The sequence below is a fragment of the Leuciscus leuciscus genome, assembly GCF_965113295.1.
Source record: "Leuciscus leuciscus genome assembly, chromosome: 2".
NCBI lineage: Eukaryota > Metazoa > Chordata > Actinopteri > Cypriniformes > Leuciscidae > Leuciscus > Leuciscus leuciscus.
In genome coordinates this window covers 52074109-52093851 of record NC_138726.1, presented here as the reverse complement: position 1 = coordinate 52093851, position 19743 = coordinate 52074109, and the positions used below count along the sequence as shown (strand labels likewise).

The following is a 19743-nucleotide window of genomic DNA, read 5'->3' as shown; positions in this document are numbered from 1 at the left end:
GCAGCACTTGACATGGGCTTGATGGCCTGTTGGAGAGAGTGACCCTTCACCCCTATTTTTCTCAGCAAACTGGTGGTAGATGTGGCAGCAAATCCCCTGCATCCCACCTCTACTGGGAAGATGCTGGTCTTCCAGCCGTTCTGGGATGCTTCAGCTGCCAGGTCGGAATATTTGTTATTTTTCCTCTCATAAGCCTCTTCAACCCCACCTTCCCATGGTACTGTTAACTCCACAACATATGCTAGCTATGTTGTTGGAGACCACAGGACCATGTCCGGCCGGAGTGTTGTAGCCACTATTTCTGGGGGAAACACAAGCTTCTTATCAAGGTCCACTTCCAATTTCCAATCCCACGCTGATTGCAGGACGCTTGCATCCTTAGGTGTTGCACTATGCTCTTGATGTTGGCCAGCTGGTACGAAATTTGTGAAGTTGACCTGTCCTGCCGATGTTTGTGGGTGATTGTTTGTGGTGGTTCGCTTCGGTTGCAGTATTGATGCCAGCTCTCTGAGTACTTGGTTATGCCGCCAAGTATAGCGCCCTTGGGTGAGACTTGTATTGCACCCTGATAGAATGTGCCTTAGGGATGCAGGTAGTTGACACAGGGAACAGGCGGGATCTTCTCTATACCACTCTTTCAGATTTTGGGGGAGGGTAGCAGGTCGTATGTGGCTCTGATGATAAAACTCAGCCGCGCTCCCTCCATCTGCCAGATGTCACGCCAGCTGAGCTTTTTCTTCTCTAGACCCTCCCAGTTGGTCCATCTCCCTTGCTTGGCCATTGAGACGGCTTTGGCATGTCGCTCTCCCTCCTCCTGTCTCCTGACTTCTTCTACCTCTAGCTGACTCTTCTGCACTGATGTTGCTTTATGCCACAGAGGAGTTTTTGGGATGAGTCCGAACCCTGCCCTCCCATGCTGTACTTGTCCACCCACATCTCTGAAGTGAAGCGCAGACTTTGCACTCTGAACAGCTTCTGATTAAAAGCTTGATTTTCACCACAGGGGGACTTTAAGCAGCACATGTTTTTAACATTGATAATAATAATAATAATAGTTTCTTGAGCAGCAAATCAGCATATTAGAACGATTTCTGAATCATCATATGACACTGAAGACTGGAGTAATGATGCTAAAAATTCAGCTTGATCTCAGGAAAAAATTGCATTTTAAAATATATCCAAATAGATATATGTTCATTTGTAATAATATTTCCCAATATTACTGTTTTTGGGAAATGAAAAAAAAAAACACATTTTAAAGCATAGATTGGATTTAAAGTCACACAACAATAAAAACTTATCAACTAATCATTATATTTCATGGTAAAACTTAGAGATAGAGATGCACATGCAACAAATGCTGTTTTTTTTGTGTGTGTTCTAGGTTGTTTTTAATTATACATTTTTCTTATACATACAAACTTCTGACGGGTAGCCTGTTGTATAGGCCTATGTATACAGTAGCATATATAGACAATATATATATATATATATATATATATATTCATAATGTGTGTGGATGACTTCTTTTTCCATGTTGTTTCTTCTAAGTGATGATTTTAATTTAATAATACAGTGTTTGACAAGGACTGTATATAGGGACTTTGGTGGCATCAGCGGAGCATTTACACTCTGACAAAATGAAAATGCGTCAATCATTAGTCGTGACGCTTTATTATTATACAGCAGCAGCGACAGCCTCAGTTTGATCCGCGGGGCTTGAAGGGCATCAAGCGGCTTACAGAGGCTTACCGAGCCGCTCGCATCAGCCTCATACAGTAAGTGATTGGGAACATTAGCTACTGTTAAAGCACGAGACCGTGTAGAAACAACAGCATGCAAAGATGTAACAAATACAGTGACTACATATAGAAAAGTGTTGTGAGCGGTTTTTAGCCTACAATCATTGTCTTTACATCACACAAAACAAACTTTAAAAAAACATTATACTTCACACATTAATAAGACTAAATTTTCTTACCAGATTTTTCCCGCCGTCTTGGTCACGTCCTTGCCGTGTCTCTATCGCGATTCAGCGTGACTGTTAAATCCGTGATTTACGAGTGGTTTAAATCCACTTCACCTCAAATTAAACACGACAGGATTAAGAGAGAGAGAGAGAGAGAGAGAGAGATGTTTATAACAAGTTTGTAAGCTACTTACATCTTTTTTTTTCTTCTTTTTTTAACGTAAATAGAGATAGACTTAGCGCTAAAACAGAAAAGTTCTTACAGGTGAGTAAATTCATTTTAAACCGAGCTTTTAAGAAATATGTAGCCTAATATACAAACATTCGCAGCATGGCGTAATAATACGGAGTCACACACGGCGTTGGTGAATTCTTGATTCGGATTGGTCGAGCATTTTTTTTGCACTGCTGTAGTAACAGGTATGATGACCTCATTACAGTTCCATATAACGATATTTCTGAACTAAAACTGGGCGCATAGACTTAAAGGCAAGAAATTGAAGCAGTGGCATAAGGAAGGAGGTCTTCAAAAACACACAAAATGTGAATAAAACCTGTAGATAGGCCTTCTGTAGCCTATGTAAATGTGGTCATAATATCATATCATCATTACAATTGTCAAAATATACAGCATATATAGGCCTACATGCTGCACAGAACATAGAATAGTTCTAAAAATGTGCAATAGGAAGATCTAATACATTTGACGACCTTCTGATTGCAGTGATGAATCATAACCCAGACAGTAGCATAGTGTCTTCCCAGATCCGGCCCACATCTGGGCCATGTGGAATTCACCTGTACCAGATGTGGGCCGGATCTGTGCAGACACTATGTTACTGTCTGGGAAGCATTTTTTTTTTTTTTAGCACACTCTCTTTTTTTTTAAATCAGAGACGACACAAAATTGAATTATCAAAAATTTACAAATTGATAACTGGGCACAGAGTTCATAATGTCAAGGCACAAATGAGATTTCAAATCAAGCAGTTTATTATGTACCATCAGTGTTACGTTACTCATGATCATTAGATGCGACAATCCTCGGACTGCCTCCCAACACACACACACATTAACAAACTGACATATTTCATAACTTTCATTCTCCTTTCGTAACTCCAAGCCAAATCACTGTACTAGGGTAAAAGCAAAAATTGCTTGCTTACAACCTACTAACTTTGGGGAGGGACAAATATAAAGCTTCTGTTTAGTTAAGCTGAACAAATCAATCATACTGTATCCCGCAAACATCTTAACGAATTTGGCTGAAGTGATTGTATTCAGGGAATTTCACACAAAAAGTGAAAAGCATACGTATTGCTTTTGATGCTACAATTAAATCTTAAAGGGTTCTGTCTCCAAAAAAAAAAAACCTGAATACAAACTTGAAATACCCTTGAAAACGCACATATGCTGAACATGCAGTTGATCTCAGGACCACCTGAAACTTTTTGCAATCTAAATCTAAAAAACTCTCGTCATCCATCTGAGGTCCAGAAGACAATTGTGCACTCAACTGAACAGCTCCGATTTCTAAAAATTCAAGTAGTCTAGCCATCTGTGCATCAACCACCGGCTAATGGATGAAACACGCTGCACAATCAAATACTTATGACATACTTTACATTCTCATCGTGATTTAAACAGACACCACATCACTGTTAGATCAACATTCACGTTGTGACAGAACATTTCGACAGTATTGCAAGAATATTAGCTTTTTCTTAATTAAAGGTGTTTTTTAAAATTATTTGCAGTACAGTTGCAACATCTATGTGACCTGCTAAAGGATAAATGAGAGAGCATGTCTGCATGCTTTAGGCTTATGATAAGACAAAGCGTGTGCTTTTTGGCTTCCAATGTGTATTTGCAGATTATATTTGAAGCTTGACAGTATAACACAAGTAGGAAGATTTGCGTTGTACACATTTTCCAATTATTAAACACATTCATATGTGCATTCTGCAATGAATGAACTCACTACTAAGACGTCTCACGAGGATCCACAGTTACCAGAAGATGGATGCGTCTTGGCACACTAAGCAGTCTCATCCACAATTGGCCTATTTATTCACATGACACTTCAGCCAATCAAAGACGAGCACAGAGGCTAGATGGAGGGCAACATGCTGCACCATTATTTATGTCTGTGAGGTGCTCTTCAGTCTCAAACTCTTCATGAGGCAAAGTTGGTGATATGCTGTTGTAGAAATAAACAATTACTGACTAACAAACAATAAGTATAAAATACATACAGTGAACACAATGTGATTACAGCACCTCACAAATTTGTAACGCTGTAACACATACTTTTACTCATTTTCTGATAAGCAAAGCAAAAATGTTATTGGGACTTGCAAGCCAGCAGAAAGAAAATACTCTTAATGAAGCTGCAAGAAAATTGCTTAATTTGATTATACTCCCTGCAATAATAATGGCATCCATTAGTTTAGTCAAATATCCATTTCAGAAGAACAGCAGATGCAGTGAGGACATTTTGAAAAAACAACAGATTGTTACAATGAAATGTCTCAAGAAATTGAATCCCAACATTTTGTGCAAGGTTATGAGGCTCTTCTCTCTCGGTTTTTTTATTCTTATAAAACTTTTTTTTGACTTGTTGGACACAGCTATATGATGGCTATGTGTATATATATTAATAACATTCCCCTTGATGAACTGTTCTGTTCTCTTCATGATCTTTGGAAGGCTTTCAAATGGTCTTGTCTTCCTTCGGTAGTTTGTCTTTTGGTGCTTTTTGCTACGTGGCCACAGAAGGAGTTCTTCTTTTCTTGTGTATCCCCTTAAATTTTACAAACACTCTCTTGCCATTTCTTTATTGCATAGATAAGTGACGTCAGTCATTGTTGACAAGAGGTGTCTGACACCTTTCTTGGTCAATTCCTGCATTCTCGTTCTCATATTGGTCTTAAGCTTTACCAACTGACTCTTCTCTTAAGCGTCGCCTTAAAAACTTTACCAACCAATCCCGCTTCAACTGTTGCCATTTGTCATTTTTTTCAGACAAGCTTTTCTTACACATTTCTTATGAAAGTCTATAGAGATCACTGACAAATTAATTGACAAATTACTTTGGTCATGACATTTCCAATTCTCCCTCTTTCACTTCAATGCACTTTTTGATGGGGGTTTAGTGTCTTTTCCTCAAGAAATGTCCTCACCTGAATGGCAACTCTCCTCTCCATGCACAATCAACACTGGGAAGAAAAGGGCATCCTGATATGTAGGAGGTCTGTCTCTTTCCCTTGCTTCCCCTTCTTCTGCATCCTCTTGTTGCTCTCTTTCTTCCCCGTCTCTCTCACCTTCTTCTTCTCTTTCCACCACATTCGCCGCCTCCTCATCCTCATCACCCTCTCCCTCCAGCACTCGTCTGCTCTCTTCGTCTTGTCTAGCTCCCAAACCTAAGAAACCACCTCCTCCACTTGCCTCTTCTCCTCTTGCTGCTAGCCCTCCACCTACACTTCGGGAGTGGAAGAGGGATGACGGGCGAGGAGCCTGGAGCCGCCCCAAAGAGAAGCCGCTCCTGCTCAGAACCAGCCGTCCCGGGCCTCCAGGACCACCTCCTGATGCACTAGCTCTCATCCCAGCCATGGTTCCACTCAGCAGGGCTGCGGTCGGGCCTCTCAGACGGGAAGGCAGGGAAGCACTGCTTGTGGTGCGGCGGCAACGAGGACAGTTCTGGAGCAAGTAAGCCGAAGCGAAGGCCACTGGATAAGACGGGCCATTCGGTGTCGAGTTAGTCCCCTGCCCAGCTGGAGGAGTGTTGGCACCTTGGTTGGCGCCTGAACCGGGATCCATCAACAGGGCCTCGGAGTAACTGGGCACCATCTGCTGGTTGCAGCGAATGTGCCACTCGAGCTCCGTCATGTCCACCGTATTGACTCGGGAAATGGCACGATAACTCGATCCAGTGCCAGGTCCGTTTCCATTCTCCATGCCCCCACTGTTCTCAGTTACGTCACCAGTATTGTTATCATCAGCATCGCCAAACAGTTTCTCTACGTGGTAGTGCACATACGCAGTGCGATACTCCGCAACAACCCGAAGCGGCCAGGACAGGAGCAATGCCGAGGCCAGCCAGAAAACTTTACGTCTGGCGTACCAGGGCTGTCTGGCCGGGTCTGGGAAAGCTAGGATGTGCTCACGGAAATCAACGTTCTTCAAATGCATTCCCTCCCGTGCCTCCATGTAATCATCAAGACCTTCGTTTTCACCAAAAAAACGTGCACGCTGGGTTAGGTAGGCTGCCTCCGCTCGGGCACTAGCAAAACTAAAGCATTTGGTGAAACGCAGCCGTACCGCTGGATGATCCTTTAGGCCTCTTAACTCCTTAGAAACGTCTTTGACGCCATACCTCGCATAGTCAAACTCTGAGCTCGCCGCATGTGTGTTCACACGCTCATGATACACTTGCGTAGTGGTATAGGCGTCCCCGTTGCGATAGCGCGTCACCTGTCTTGTCCGTCGCACGTAGTGGTAACTGATGGCCTTCCACCAGATGCACGGCGTTGCTTGCTGCAGCCTCTGCACGCGCTCGTACACCTCCGTAACCTCTGCTTGAGCCAACATGGCTGTCTTGGAGTAGCAGTGCCAGCATTCCACCAGGTAGACCACGTACAGCATGGCCAGGAAAGCCAGAGGAATATAAATGTAGCCACTGGAACAGGGACTGTCCAGATCCACTTCTAGGGGGATGTAGGCACCAGAGCTAGCTGAGGTCGTGGAGGGGTCTCCCGGCTCCACAACCGCAGCTTCGGGCTCTGTCGGGGCGAGCACTGGAACTTTGCACAGCTTGCACCAGGCCAGTGTGCCGAAACAGCCGAACATGAGCAGAGTGAGGAGAAGACACTTCCAGTGAGACTCTCGACACAGAGAGGAGGCCAAGGACTGCTTCACCGGACGCTGCTGCAGAGAGGTGAGGAGAGAGAGAATATGAGAGTGAGCAATGTGGACATGGGTTAAAAAAAAACATATTTAGGATTTTTTTTTTTTCTGGCCAAAACATTAATAATTGCCGGAAAAAAAACTTAATTGCTTAAAAGTATGGTTAAATTACACAAAACTCTTGGCCTGGCCTGCAATAAATTGCATGCACATTAGGTTGCGAAATAGATTTAATTACCTTACAACAACCATTGGCTTCCAGACAAGTACTTTTTAGTGCAATTGTCAGAAAAGGTAGGCTAACACTTGAGAAGCACTGTCTGCAATTTTATTATGGAATATTATTTTAAGCATAATGGATTTCATGCAAATTATTATTATCCACTGTATTCTGAAATTTTAAAGCATTTTTAAGTAAACCAACACCACTGCTGGTTGCATGTTCGTAACTCTTTCCCCCCCCAATTCATTCATACTATCATGCATTCAAAGAAACCTGTCATGACCATCCTTCACAGTCTGACACCACTGGACCATTATTTCAAACAATTTTTTAACCAATCCTACTCTTGTAAGTACTTCAAAGTTATTGTAATTATTTAACACTTACAAACGTATGACAATGGAAAAACTAAGGAATGATAAATGCTTCTTTATGTGTTACAACTGGGATGCAAGTGAAGTTTGTGCAAAAATCACAATAAAACTAGTATATGTAATGACTTTTTAAATAAATTTAAAATAAATTTGCTCTTTCTAGTCTTAGCTTTTAAATGAGCAATTGCACTCTCTTTCTTGAACACTCTTCATTATGAACAACTCTCTTCCGTAGCCCTTTTTCTTTCAGTCTTTTTCTATTAACTAAACCACAAATTCAGAAATTAACATCTGAGTGAAGTAGCAAGAGGATTATGGCCTTTTATGACTGGCGTAGCAACTTCAATCTTACAATTCTGAATTTGTGGTGGGGTTATTAGAAATGAACTGAAATAGAAAGGGCTATCATGGCAAGAGAGAGGAACATAATACATAGAAAAATATTGGTTAAAGAAGGAATATGATATCTTTACAGAGAGATAAAAATATGTTGGAAGGTAGAGCGATACGTCAAAGCCAGATACTCTGGCAGCATCTTTCACTCGACTTCAGTCTTTCATTATCCTTCAACAGCCGGTGCCACACTAATGCCATCCTAAAATGAACAGAAATAGCACACTATCTGTTGTAGCCTATTCCTGCTGCCATCCAAATTAATTTAAAATTGCATTTCTGATATGACTCACAGCTTTCTTCCCTTCAAGCTGTCTCCATTTCTATTGATCTTCATGTAACAAGAGACAGGAGGTTAACTCAGCACCAATGAATTAATGGTGAGAAGAGAGAGAGAGAGAGAAATGCTGTAGTTTGTAAATATAGAGGTCAGTGCTGACTCTGGTCTTGAGCTTTGTCACAGATATGTTGACCTAGCCGAAGTCATTATCTGCCTTGAAATAACACAGACCTCCTTTGATCAGATGTTGTACCAGTGAGAGGACATCTATCAGACGCAAGAGCGTGATAAATGTGAAAGGGAAGGAGCTATACAGTGGAAAACAGAATTAGAGCGAGAAAGAGACTTTGCCGAGGATGATAGTAAAACAACAGCCCCAAGGGAAATGCTCTGCCAAGGCCTGAGGGAAAAGACGAGCATAGGCCTATTACCCTGTGTGGAGAATATCACTTATAATACACAGTTGCATTACTTATACCGTGTGCTTTGGGCGCCAATATGGAATACCAATTTAGTGCATCTGTGGAGATACTGTACTTGAGAGAAGCATTATGATCTCTTTTACACCTCCAAACAGTAGCTTAAAATACTATGTAAAAACCATGGTATTTGAACATGGAAATCATTCAGTACCACGCTATTAGTATCTGATACCATCAAAGTGCCACCACAGTACTTTTTGTACAATAGCATATTGATCCAATATGATCACTTTTTTATAAGATAAAAGAATGGCAGATTAAGGCCAAAAATCTAGGAGAACTAGTAACTGCAGTGCAGAGATAAAATCACATAGCTAACAGGCAATATACTGCAGCATGCTCGTTTATGGATAGATAACAGGTCTCTATATTAAACTACTAAAATCATGAGCCTGAAAAACTCGTCAGAGTGCAGCTTGATCATATGGCAAGCTGTTTTAAGTAGCATTTGGCATTTATTCCTTAAAACCAACTAGTATCTATTTTAATGTTACTAGAACGTATTTTGTATTACAAATTAGTCCAACTATTCATTAGATAATACTTATTCATTACATACAATTTTTTTTAGTTACTATTCAATATTACTATGACTAATCAAATTGTTATTGGCATCTTCTATACCAGTTTTCTTAATAGCAATAGAATAGACTAGTGTATATTTCTATTGTTGCTAACATTTTCTATTTTATCTGTAGGATTTCTGACTGAACTATAAATAAGTGGTTTCGATTAGGCTAATCATTACATCTGACAAGCAAACTAGTAAAGTAAACTGTAACAAGATAAAAAAAAGGGTAACGTAATTTACAGTGTCATTGTTACATGTTACTAAAGTAATAACGATAAATTATGCCTTCTTAAATGCAACTAACCCTGAACCAAACCAAACCCTATAGTAGGCTATAAGTACATGTAGTTACTTAACATTACTCAGTACTTAAATACAGTAGTCATCAATCAACATTTGAATTGGATTAAAACCTTTCATCAAAGTTAAACATGAATTTTGAACAATGCACGTTCTTGTCTTAGGACAACTTTGATGAACTTTTTTGATCCACTTCAAATGTTTATCACTTCAAACTACTGTACAAGTAGGCTCCAGTGTAACAAAGACCTTATAAAGTGTAACAAAAAAATAAATATCAACCCATTAGCAATAGTCTTGTGATACTAGATCTAATGAATAGGTACTAATAAAACTGGAATAAATGTTAGTAACTATTGGAATAAGCAGGCTAGCCTACTATAGTATCAAATAGTTACAAGTGAAAGAACCTAGTCGCTAGTGGATTACTTACTATCAATTAAAAACAGATGTTAAGATGGCTTGCCATACACGTCGTGACAGTCTTCATGTGCCCAACACAGTTAGTACTATACAATAACAACTCACCTTGATATGCTAACGCAAAATGTTCATAGAATGTGGGCCAATACACGCCCTCGTCTCACCTCTTCCCTCCCAGCACCGTTCAGTATGGGCTCCTGTCCATCTTCCGTCGCCTCCTGCATCTTCCCTCCGTCCCGCGGAGACACACCGGGGGTGGCCGGGGGCGCTTCAGGATCTGGCGGCCCTGGTCCGGGTCTTCCCCTGCGGGTAAGTCACCCCATCCGCCGCGGGTCCCGACACGGTTTCTCGAGAGCGACAGCCTGGGCGAAGTCGCATGATCAACGCCACATCACACACCCGCATTCTCCGTCTCCTCCTTGCCCTTCACACATCAAGTGCATGCATATTTTCTCAAATAGTCTCTCGGTTCTGACCATTTCACCACCAGCTGCATCCCCTTCACTGTGATGATGATGATGAGGTTGTTGTTATTCTCATTCCGGCTGTGTATCCAGAAGCATGGATGAAGAGAAGAGAATGCATCGAGGATATTAAAACGCACGCGCCTGTCTGTTCGCGGGATGCAGGGAGCAAAACGTCAAAACACATTCCCAGAAAGCAACCCGCGTGGATGCGAGGCAAGGAAGGCGCCCTACTTGTTTTTGACGATATGCGTGTTTCTCCTTGAGGGAGATTCAGAGGACGTCAGCGGTGTCCCCCTCCAATCTCCTGGAAGGCAGAGCTGCTGTTACCTACACTGATGTCACCCACCTGCCCCATACTGCTAGTCCCAATCCATTGCACCAATACCCCCTCTCCTTCATTTTAATGCATATTTAGCCTTTTTGAAATAATACGCTTCAGTGCTTAAATGCTTGGGCACAGCAATTTTTTATTTGAAACATAATAGAACAGCTAGAATACAATGCAATACTCCTGAGGGGTTTGAAAAACTGTAATTTACACCTTTATTGTTTTCGACATTATTTGAGTCAACAAACAGAAAAATTATAATACAATGATTAAACACACCACACATTTGTGTTTTTAATAAGGTGAAAGCCTATGACAGAGGTCCACATGTACAGTAAAGCTGATATATAGTGCGACTCAAGGCTGGTCCAAGATTCCTGCAATAACAATAAAAACATATACATAAAATATCAACCAGAAATATCATGATAATAATAAAATCTATTTTGCTCACCAAGGCTGCATTTATTTGGCCAAATTACGGTAAAAACAGCACTATTGTGAAATAGTGATGATAAATAAAATGCAAGTCACTTTTGAGAGAGAGAGAGAGAGAGAGAGAGAGAGAGAGAGATCGAGAGAGAGAGATCGAGCAAAACACTAGATTCTAGTACAAACAAAACAAACCTTTTGAGTTTTCCATATTTGATAGATGAAAGAAGCTTCTCTTTTTCGGTTTCATTGGAGCATTGGTCATATGCTTGCAATAAACTAGAGAAAGAATTGATGGTTTAAAAACAAAGAAAACGATGAGGCAATAGCATTTTCCAAATGATTCACTCAAATCAGGGATAGTTCACCCAAAAATGAAAATTTTGTCATACAGGTTTGGTACAACTTGAGGGCGAGTAAATTATGAGTTTCTTTCTTCTGCTGAACACAAAAGAAGATATTTCGAAGAATGTTGGTAACCAGACAGTTGATGGACCCCATTGACTTCCATTGTATTTTTCTTCCTACCATGAAAATCAATGTGTGCCGTCAACTGTCTGGTTACCAACATTCTTCGAAATATCTTCTTTTGTGTTCAACAAAAGAAAGAAACTCATACAGGTTTGGAACAACTTGAGGGTGAGTAAATGATGACAGAATTTTCATTTTTGGCTGAACTATCCCTTTAAGAGGTAAAATGACATGACCTTATGTCATCTGCATGAGTTAACAAGCAATCGATGAGGAATACGGAAAAAGGCATTTTTAATTCATACGTCAGTAAGTGTCTGCAATAGTAGACTGACAATGAGTGTTTTGAAGAGTGCGTGTCTGTGATAGCGGGGCGATACACTGTAATTAAACGAGCGGGTGTCTGTGATAGTGGAATGTAAATGAGTTGTAATATGTTTGTGCAGTAGTAGAGAGCGAGTCGCACCTGCTGACTGTGCTGTAGTGTTCGAGAACAGCGGCTGCTTTATCACCAGACACTCCACTGATCTGCATAAGCTGTCGAGCAAATACTTCCCGCACTGTCTGGCACTGCGTTTGTACGAGAGAGAGAGAGATCTTGATTAGAAATGATTAGATTTATGAAGAAAATCCTTTTTTCCTCCATCATAAATGACTTGCGTCTCAGAGCGCACAGACGAAACTCAATAAACGCTGTCATGTTCATCTTGCGTTCGGATGCTGGTGTTTGTGAACAATCATGTGAGACGCTTCAGGGAGGGAATTAAACCAAATCATTCTGATGACAGACTTTGGCTCAGGGATTTCAGAATGATCAAACCAACATTTGAGACGCTGTGCGATGAAACTGATCCACTGGTCAAGGAATTTATTCAGTAAATGTGTTTCCATCGTAGATTATGGCAATGTCTTTGAGCGCTTATGTTTTTTATGTGCATTTTTAGAATTTATGCACATCTTGATGTTTCCATCCAGTGTTTTTTTTATACAATATCCCAAAATGCACATAAAAATAGGTGGATAGAAACATAGCTATTGTTAGTTAATTAAAAATACAACTGTTCATTCTAAGATCACGTTAGTTTAAATCCAATGAATAACAAAAAATTTGGATTTTAATAATGTATTAGTAAATGGTGAAATTAACATGAACTAAGATTAATAAATGCTTTAGATGTATTTTTCATTTTTAGTTCATTTTAACTAATGTAGTTAATTAACATGAAAAATCTTACTGTAAAGCGTTACCAAAACAAAAAGGGTAAAAGATACTCTCTCACAGAGATGAACAACATTATCAGCACAACAAAGTTCATTAGCAGAACAATATACATTTATATATCTCTTTTAAAATTAATATAAAATAATATATATTAAAATCTTTTACCAAGACTCATTTCAAAATAAATATTTGACATATTTCAGTGTACATTATAATATTGTGTTAATTTACTCAAGCATCATAATACTGTTTTTTGTTTTTAGTGTTATATTTTTATTTTAGTATAGATTTTTAATATTGCCATTTATCCTATCAGCAATAACTATTTTCATGTCAGCAAATCATATCATAGATGATTTTAATATCAGTGCAACCCTAGTCTCTTAGAAGCCCATTGATTTGTTTTCACATTACCTTGTTCTTGACGGCCCCATAGTTAAACTCTGTGAAGGCCATGAGAGAACAGGAGAGGTTCGCTGTATTCTCCATATCATCTTCTCTATCACCCTCCAGCTCTCTGGAGCGACAGAATAATGTGCAATTCTGAGGATATATATAAATTAAAAAAAAGAGGAAATATTTAAAGAAGTGATTTACACATACTGCATTGACTGGGCTTTGAAACAAACCTGGTAGAGTTTCTGCAGGTATCTGGTCATGATTGTGAGGTAAGCAGCAGACTCTTTCACATCCTGAACACGCTTCACAAAGAAGCCGTCAACCACCTGCAATTATACACAATCAATCACATCATCATCCACTATTGCATGCCTGTCTTTACGGCCTGATGCATACCTGTGTATTGACTATAGCCTGTTGTAATGTACTCTCAGGTAAACTGAGATGAGCCGCCGCCGATCCACACTCCTCCACTAGATAAATGGGCTTACGCAGACCACACCTCTTCAGTCGAAACTGAGAATGAGAAGGCAACAGAAAATATAAACGGGAAAATGATGGAACATATATTAGGAAAGTCACAAATCTGTTCACTAGAGCTGCATGATTAATCGTTAAAAGATCGCGATCTCGATTCAAACACCGACACAATCTTATTCCAAAATGACAACAAGTTTCAAATGATCACAGAAGTTCTGCGATAAAAGATTATAGTTCGAGCAAGAAAAGATTGTAGTTTGACAAAAAAAAAGATTGCATCAATTACATCATTAGACCAGTTGGTGGCGACATGTGAAAAGTATTTTTTTTAAAAAGAAAAGTAGTCATTAAATCATTCTTTAGAGAGATTTGTTCAAAAACACTGATTTGATTCCAGTAATGACAAGTTAAATCTATGAGAGAGTCGTTAAATCATTCATTCAATTCGATAAAAAAAAAATATATATATATTTTTTATATATAATATTATTATTATTTTTATATATATATATATTAATATATATTTTGTTTAGTTCTCTATTTGGAATCTTGGGAGAATCACAATTTATCCAGAATCGTGCAGCTCCACTGTCTGGTCACTACACTATATTTAGAAAGCAGATAAATATAAAGGATTGAAACTCCATCATTTACTTCACTGGTCACTATGAAACAATTCGACATCGACACGAATCTTTGAAAATAACTTGCAACTCTCCAGTTGATCTGATCTGTCTCGTAGCAAACTCCGCACTCAACCAATGACGCACAGGAGCTAAGCAAGGACCGCCTCAAATTTCAGTGTCGCACAGAAATATAAAAATAAAATAAAAATCGAAATAAATATAATAAAATAAATACATGTGGGAATAAATAAATATAAAAATAAATGAATGCATAAATATAAAAATACATGAAAAATAAATGACAGAATAAATATACAATTTAAAAATGGATAAATTACATTTAAGTTACATTAAATAAATTTTAAAATAATAAAGGAAAAAGTAAAGAAAATAATCTATAAAAAAATGCGACAAAGTTTATTTTCATAACTTTATAAAGAGAATTTCCTCAACCTTCTGCTCTCTGAAGCGTCCATCGATGATGCTTCCACAGAGATCATCCATCCTCTTCCTCTCAATGATGTAATCAAGCACTAGCTCTTTTCCCACTGGTGGACGCAGCTGCCCTGGAGGAAGACACACATGGTTTTTATACATGTAAACAATTATTATTATTGTTTATTATTACTATTATGGATTCAACTATTAAAACAGTGGTTCTCAATCAGGGGGCCAATCTATTATTATCATCATCTATTAAACTTTTCTTGTGCATTTCTTCTGAGAAGAACAACATTGCCATCTGCTGGTTATTAACTAGTCCTGCATCTCAGTAAAGCATGGCGAAGTTGACCTACCAGGAACAGGTGTCACTTTCTCACGTGCCACCCAAAGGAAGTCCCCTACATTCAGTTTCCTGATGTCAAAGGTCACAGCATTCCTTTGCAATTCCTTGGCCAACTCTTGTTTACGACCACTGCTTCCCCTGTTGAGTTTACAATGTAACTAATATAACTCTACTAGCTATTTCCTGCTTTATAAAACAACGCATTCAACTTGAAATAAAATTATATTGATATAAGTTGTACCACACAAATAAACTTTTTTTATCTTACCCAGTTGTCTCGATGAAGTCAACGCACAACACAATGTCATAAGATCCAGGTGGAAGATGCCAACCCATTGCTGTTCTCCCTGTCTCTAAAGTTTGGGATTCTCCTTTGGATTCTGACTCGGAGAGAAGACCTCTGGCCTGATTTACAGAAAGAGCTGTAGTAGGCCTTTCTGAAGACTTGCTGGACCTATAAGCGAAGGAATGTTTATACAGTTAATATGCTACAATCAGGGCGTGACATTAACTTTTCTGCTCACCAGCCACTGTTGCTAGAGGTTTTCCAAAGTTACTAGCCACTCAGCATTTTCACTGGCCACAATTTTGACATCGATACAATGGAGAAAAGCCGCCATATAGATATTTTTAATATATCACATAATTTGGCAGCAGGTATATTAGGCTGTTGTCGCTTTAAGACCTGACACACGGATCCATTATACTGTTACACATGCGTACTGTAATACATTACTGACTGTGTTTACGTGAATACTCACTCATTTTCACATTATTTAGTGTGTATTTGACTGTTTAAGCGCTTATTAGCAGCGAAAAATAACTCAATTTAGGACAAGAGGCGGTTTTATGTGCGCGCATAACTGTAAAGTCAGCATGAAACAGAAGTTGCGATAGTCTTTTCTTCCCTATTTTGACGTATTTTTGAGTGAAGCAGCTCGAATGATTTGATGGTTGTGGTTTGCTATTGGTCGATCTCATGTGAGTGACAGGTTGTCCCGCCCTCACGCCAGTAAACACATCATCAGAGAAGAGAAGGATGTTGTTCAAGAGGGAGGGGGGAGTTATTTTGGTTAAAGATTATAAGGGCACATGAATTTTTTTTAAATAATGATGTGTATGGATAAATCATTTATACTAAATACTACAATATTCCATAAAAAAAAAAGAATTGTTGATTTTAAATATTAGTGACTTTTGCTACTCAAAATAGCCTGATATGATAAAAAAAAAAAAAAAGGAAACTTTAACATATGTCCTTGCACTTACGCAAAAGCTTGTACCCACCGACTTGCTTTCTCTTTCTGCTCCTCATCCTCCTCCTCCTCCAAAGTCAGGTCCACAACATCTGGTCCATCGTGAGAGTTTTCTTCTTCACTCCTTTGCTCCACATGTTCTTTAGTCATCCCTGTCTCTTCTGAATCAAGCCTCTCAGCTAAAGCCAAACCCTGGTCAGTCAATGAATACCTGAAATAAAACAAGAAAAGAGAGCGATGAAGATCAACAGAACTCAAATGAAAGCAGAACTCCTGGGCTGTGATTGCAGATCTGGTTTACCTGGCAGGATTGTGCGTCTTCACCAACAGGTCTTTCTGAATGAGCGTGCTCACCGAGGACCACGCCGTGTACTTGCAACCGAGATCAGGCTATATGTAGAGGGATAAGACATACTTAGGCTACAGACAGCGGTTATAGCGGTAAATCCTTTGTAGAAGTGTGTTGTCGGCCTCACCACTGTGAAGGACTTATCACACAAGGGTTGTGCCTCAGTTTGTAGTTCATTCCTAAACATGAAGCCTTTACTGCCAGGCATCTACAAAACAGAGTGCAGCAGTCGGGAGTAATAATCACATTCATTTTCTCCATAGGGGAAGTCATTTTTAACGATAACTTGTAAACCGTTAAAACAAACGACTACTGTGGGCTATAATACAAAACAACATGACAATAAATGTGCTTGTTTTACCTGTGTGTGTCTATACAAAGTGAGCAGTACAGCGTAACCTCCAGACCTCTTCTGTGGCACATACTCTCTCTTTTTCCTAGTTCCCTTCTCCTTTATTCCTTCTATTTGTGGTCGTTTCTGCAAGAAATTTGTCATTAGTTTTCGAAGACAAGTACACACAACTCATTTCATCCTTAAACCGACCATATGTTCACCCAAGTTTCCGGAAAGTTTCTTCTGAGGTTCGTCCATCTGTTTAGAGGAAGCCTTGTTGCTTGTATGGCTAGACAACTGGATTGGAGCATCAGAACCTTTCAGGAAAAACAAACAAACAGAAGCACGTAAACATAATGCCAGTAGATTGAGGGATAACGGGAAAATCGACGTCTTCACTACACTGAAATCCCGCACCGTTTTCCCGATAATGCTTCTGCAATCGCTCGTCCAAAATCTTGCAGATCCCGTCGCCGAAATTCTGCAGGATCTTCGCCTCTTTTCCGTTTTTTAGCGGGAGAGGATATTTTTTCAGAGAGTTTATGGCCTGTGAAATAGCATTACATTGCAGTCGCTGAGTTTAATCAGTTTAGCATATTCTAATCAGTCAGTTAAATCAAACATTCGAAATATACCTTATTCAGAGCAGCGCCAAGACAGGTATGAAAGCAAGGCTGTGACAGGGTTGTCAAGTCTGTGATTATCCAACTACCACTTTGATACTTCATAAAGAGTTCATAAAGAGATCGTAATACGAATCCATATGAATTGAGCGGTTTAATCCAGATTTTCTGAAGAGACTCAATCACTTTATATGGCTTTTATTCACATATAAACATTCATCAACTCACACATCAGTTGTGATAAACTGAAGTTCAAGCATGTTCGCTTGACAGGCGAGAACCAATGAGGTTCATTCTCATGTTACACAGCACCTTTGAGCTGTGTTTATGACCACTATCATGTAGTGGTTTTCAATTTCATAACAGTGCCTGTAAAATATGTATTTTACGTATGGGAGGGGCATATTTTCAATGGCAATGGCCGTGTTTTCAATGACATCCACTGTAAAAAAAAAACAACAAAAAAAAACAACTGTATTTATAAAGCTCCAAGATCACTTATAATTATCCAAAGCTCCAAATGTCAGAAGTTTTTTGTCTACTGAAGTTTCTTGTAATTATATTTTTGCAGTCTTTCGCGAGTAGAACAATCCAAAAACACATTAAAAAAACAACAACAACCCACTATCCCTCACAGCCTCGCTTTCATTCCCGTTCAAAATAAAAAATGGCGCATCTGTAAATAAGATCTATTAAACCCAACACTTTCGCTCACCTTCTGGTACACGTACTGTGTTTTCAGGCCCTTCTCTTTGGCGCTGTCACGTAACTCTGTTAGCCACTGCAGGAACAGAGGGTTCGGGCACGAGGGCAGCGGGCGCTTGCGACCCAAACACACCTGACCCCCAGGCATATTCACATCCTATCAGAAGTTAAACAGATTCAAGTTGCTTAAACGCTCGTAATGCAACTGATGCAACCGCATTATACAAGACTGGTTAAACACTAGGCAACGAAGACTCCAAAGCTGAGTTACAATAACTGATATATGTGACGTTATGCACGAATACTAAAAACTAAATGAGCTTGTCTGCTTGCAAACAATGTGCTAAAATTCGGATTACATGCTAGCTAGAGTCATCATCTTTTAAAATGCACGCAAGTTATTATATTATATTACCAGTGATTCTTTATTTACATAGTTTAGTTGCCACACTGTTTCCCCGCCTGTGTTTTCGAAAGTCCCGTATCTGCGTCATTTCCGTCCGACGATAACACGAGTAGCGCCACTCAGAGGGTTGATGGTGCATTTTAGTCAAGCTCTAAATGAAGAAACACGACATAGTGGATAATCGCCTTTTAGTTTACCATTATTTCACAATATGGTTGGATTATGTTTAGGTGAATGTTTCACAGTATTATACAACTACAGTATATTTACCCCACCGAACTTAAAGGAATAGTTGACCCAAAAATTTCAAAAATGATAATTTTGTCCTCATTTAATCACCCTCAAGTTGTTCCAAACCTGAATGAATTTCTCTCTTCTGCTGAACACAAAAGAAGATATATAGTATAAGAATATGGGTAACCAGTTGATGGGCCCCATTGACTTCCATATTATTTTTTCCATACTATGGAAGTCAATGGAGCCCATTAAATGTTTGGTAACATTCTTCAAAATATCTTCTTTTGAGTTCCGCAGAAGACAGAAATCCATACAGGTTTGGAACAACATGAGGATGATTAATAAAAAAATAAAAATTTTTTTTTAAAGAATTTAAATTTTGGGGTGAACTATCCCTTTAAAAGTACATTTCCTATTTCGCTTCAACTTGAAACAAGAAACAAGTTTTAAACAAGAAATTCTTGTGCCGTTTGAAAAGGGTGGTACTGAATTTGTTGGTGTTGAAAATAACGGTTCTAAAGGGGATAGGCACCTTTGAGCTGTTAATGCCTGATGGCCCCACAATGAAACAGACACTGGATTCCATGAACAAGACCAAACAAGGATCTGGAATCCGCCAACACCAACATCCACCCACTGAATCTCTCTCTCACTCATTCTCTCTCACATGCAAATTCCATAATGCTTTATTGCTCTTATCT

General features: G+C 39.3%; 2 protein-coding genes across 7 annotated transcripts; both read right to left on the bottom strand.

Moving 5' to 3' along the window:
• Nucleotides 1–2843: 2843 nt before the first annotated feature.
• On the bottom strand, nucleotides 2844–10486 carry LOC309492296 (transmembrane protein 151B). Its single transcript, XM_082161206.1, has 2 exons — nucleotides 10085–10486; nucleotides 2844–6895 (listed from the first exon to the last, which is right to left on the bottom strand). Exons 1-2 carry the CDS (start codon nucleotides 10142–10144, stop codon nucleotides 5135–5137), a joined length of 1821 nt encoding a protein of 606 aa, XP_082017332.1. The 5' UTR covers nucleotides 10145–10486; the 3' UTR covers nucleotides 2844–5134.
• A 348-nt stretch (nucleotides 10487–10834) lies between these two features.
• Nucleotides 10835–18922, bottom strand: mus81 (MUS81 structure-specific endonuclease subunit). Of its 6 annotated transcripts, none has more exons than XM_082161201.1 (17): nucleotides 18833–18922; nucleotides 18410–18556; nucleotides 17489–17618; nucleotides 17282–17388; nucleotides 17099–17215; nucleotides 16865–16945; nucleotides 16690–16778; nucleotides 16402–16599; nucleotides 15401–15586; nucleotides 15143–15270; nucleotides 14799–14911; nucleotides 13636–13755; nucleotides 13470–13565; nucleotides 13255–13383; nucleotides 12085–12188; nucleotides 11343–11426; nucleotides 10835–11092 (listed from the first exon to the last, which is right to left on the bottom strand). In XM_082161201.1, the coding sequence occupies exons 2-17, from the start codon at nucleotides 18545–18547 to the stop codon at nucleotides 11026–11028; spliced, it is 1887 nt and encodes a 628-aa protein (XP_082017327.1). In that variant the 5' UTR covers nucleotides 18548–18556; nucleotides 18833–18922; the 3' UTR covers nucleotides 10835–11025. The 6 variants fall into 6 exon arrangements, 5 of the variants coding, with proteins under 5 accessions (XP_082017327.1, XP_082017329.1, XP_082017330.1 ...); XM_082161203.1 differs by having other exon boundaries at nucleotides 16420–16599; XM_082161204.1 differs by having other exon boundaries at nucleotides 15401–15580; nucleotides 16420–16599.
• Between the last annotated feature and the right edge of the window lie 821 nt (nucleotides 18923–19743).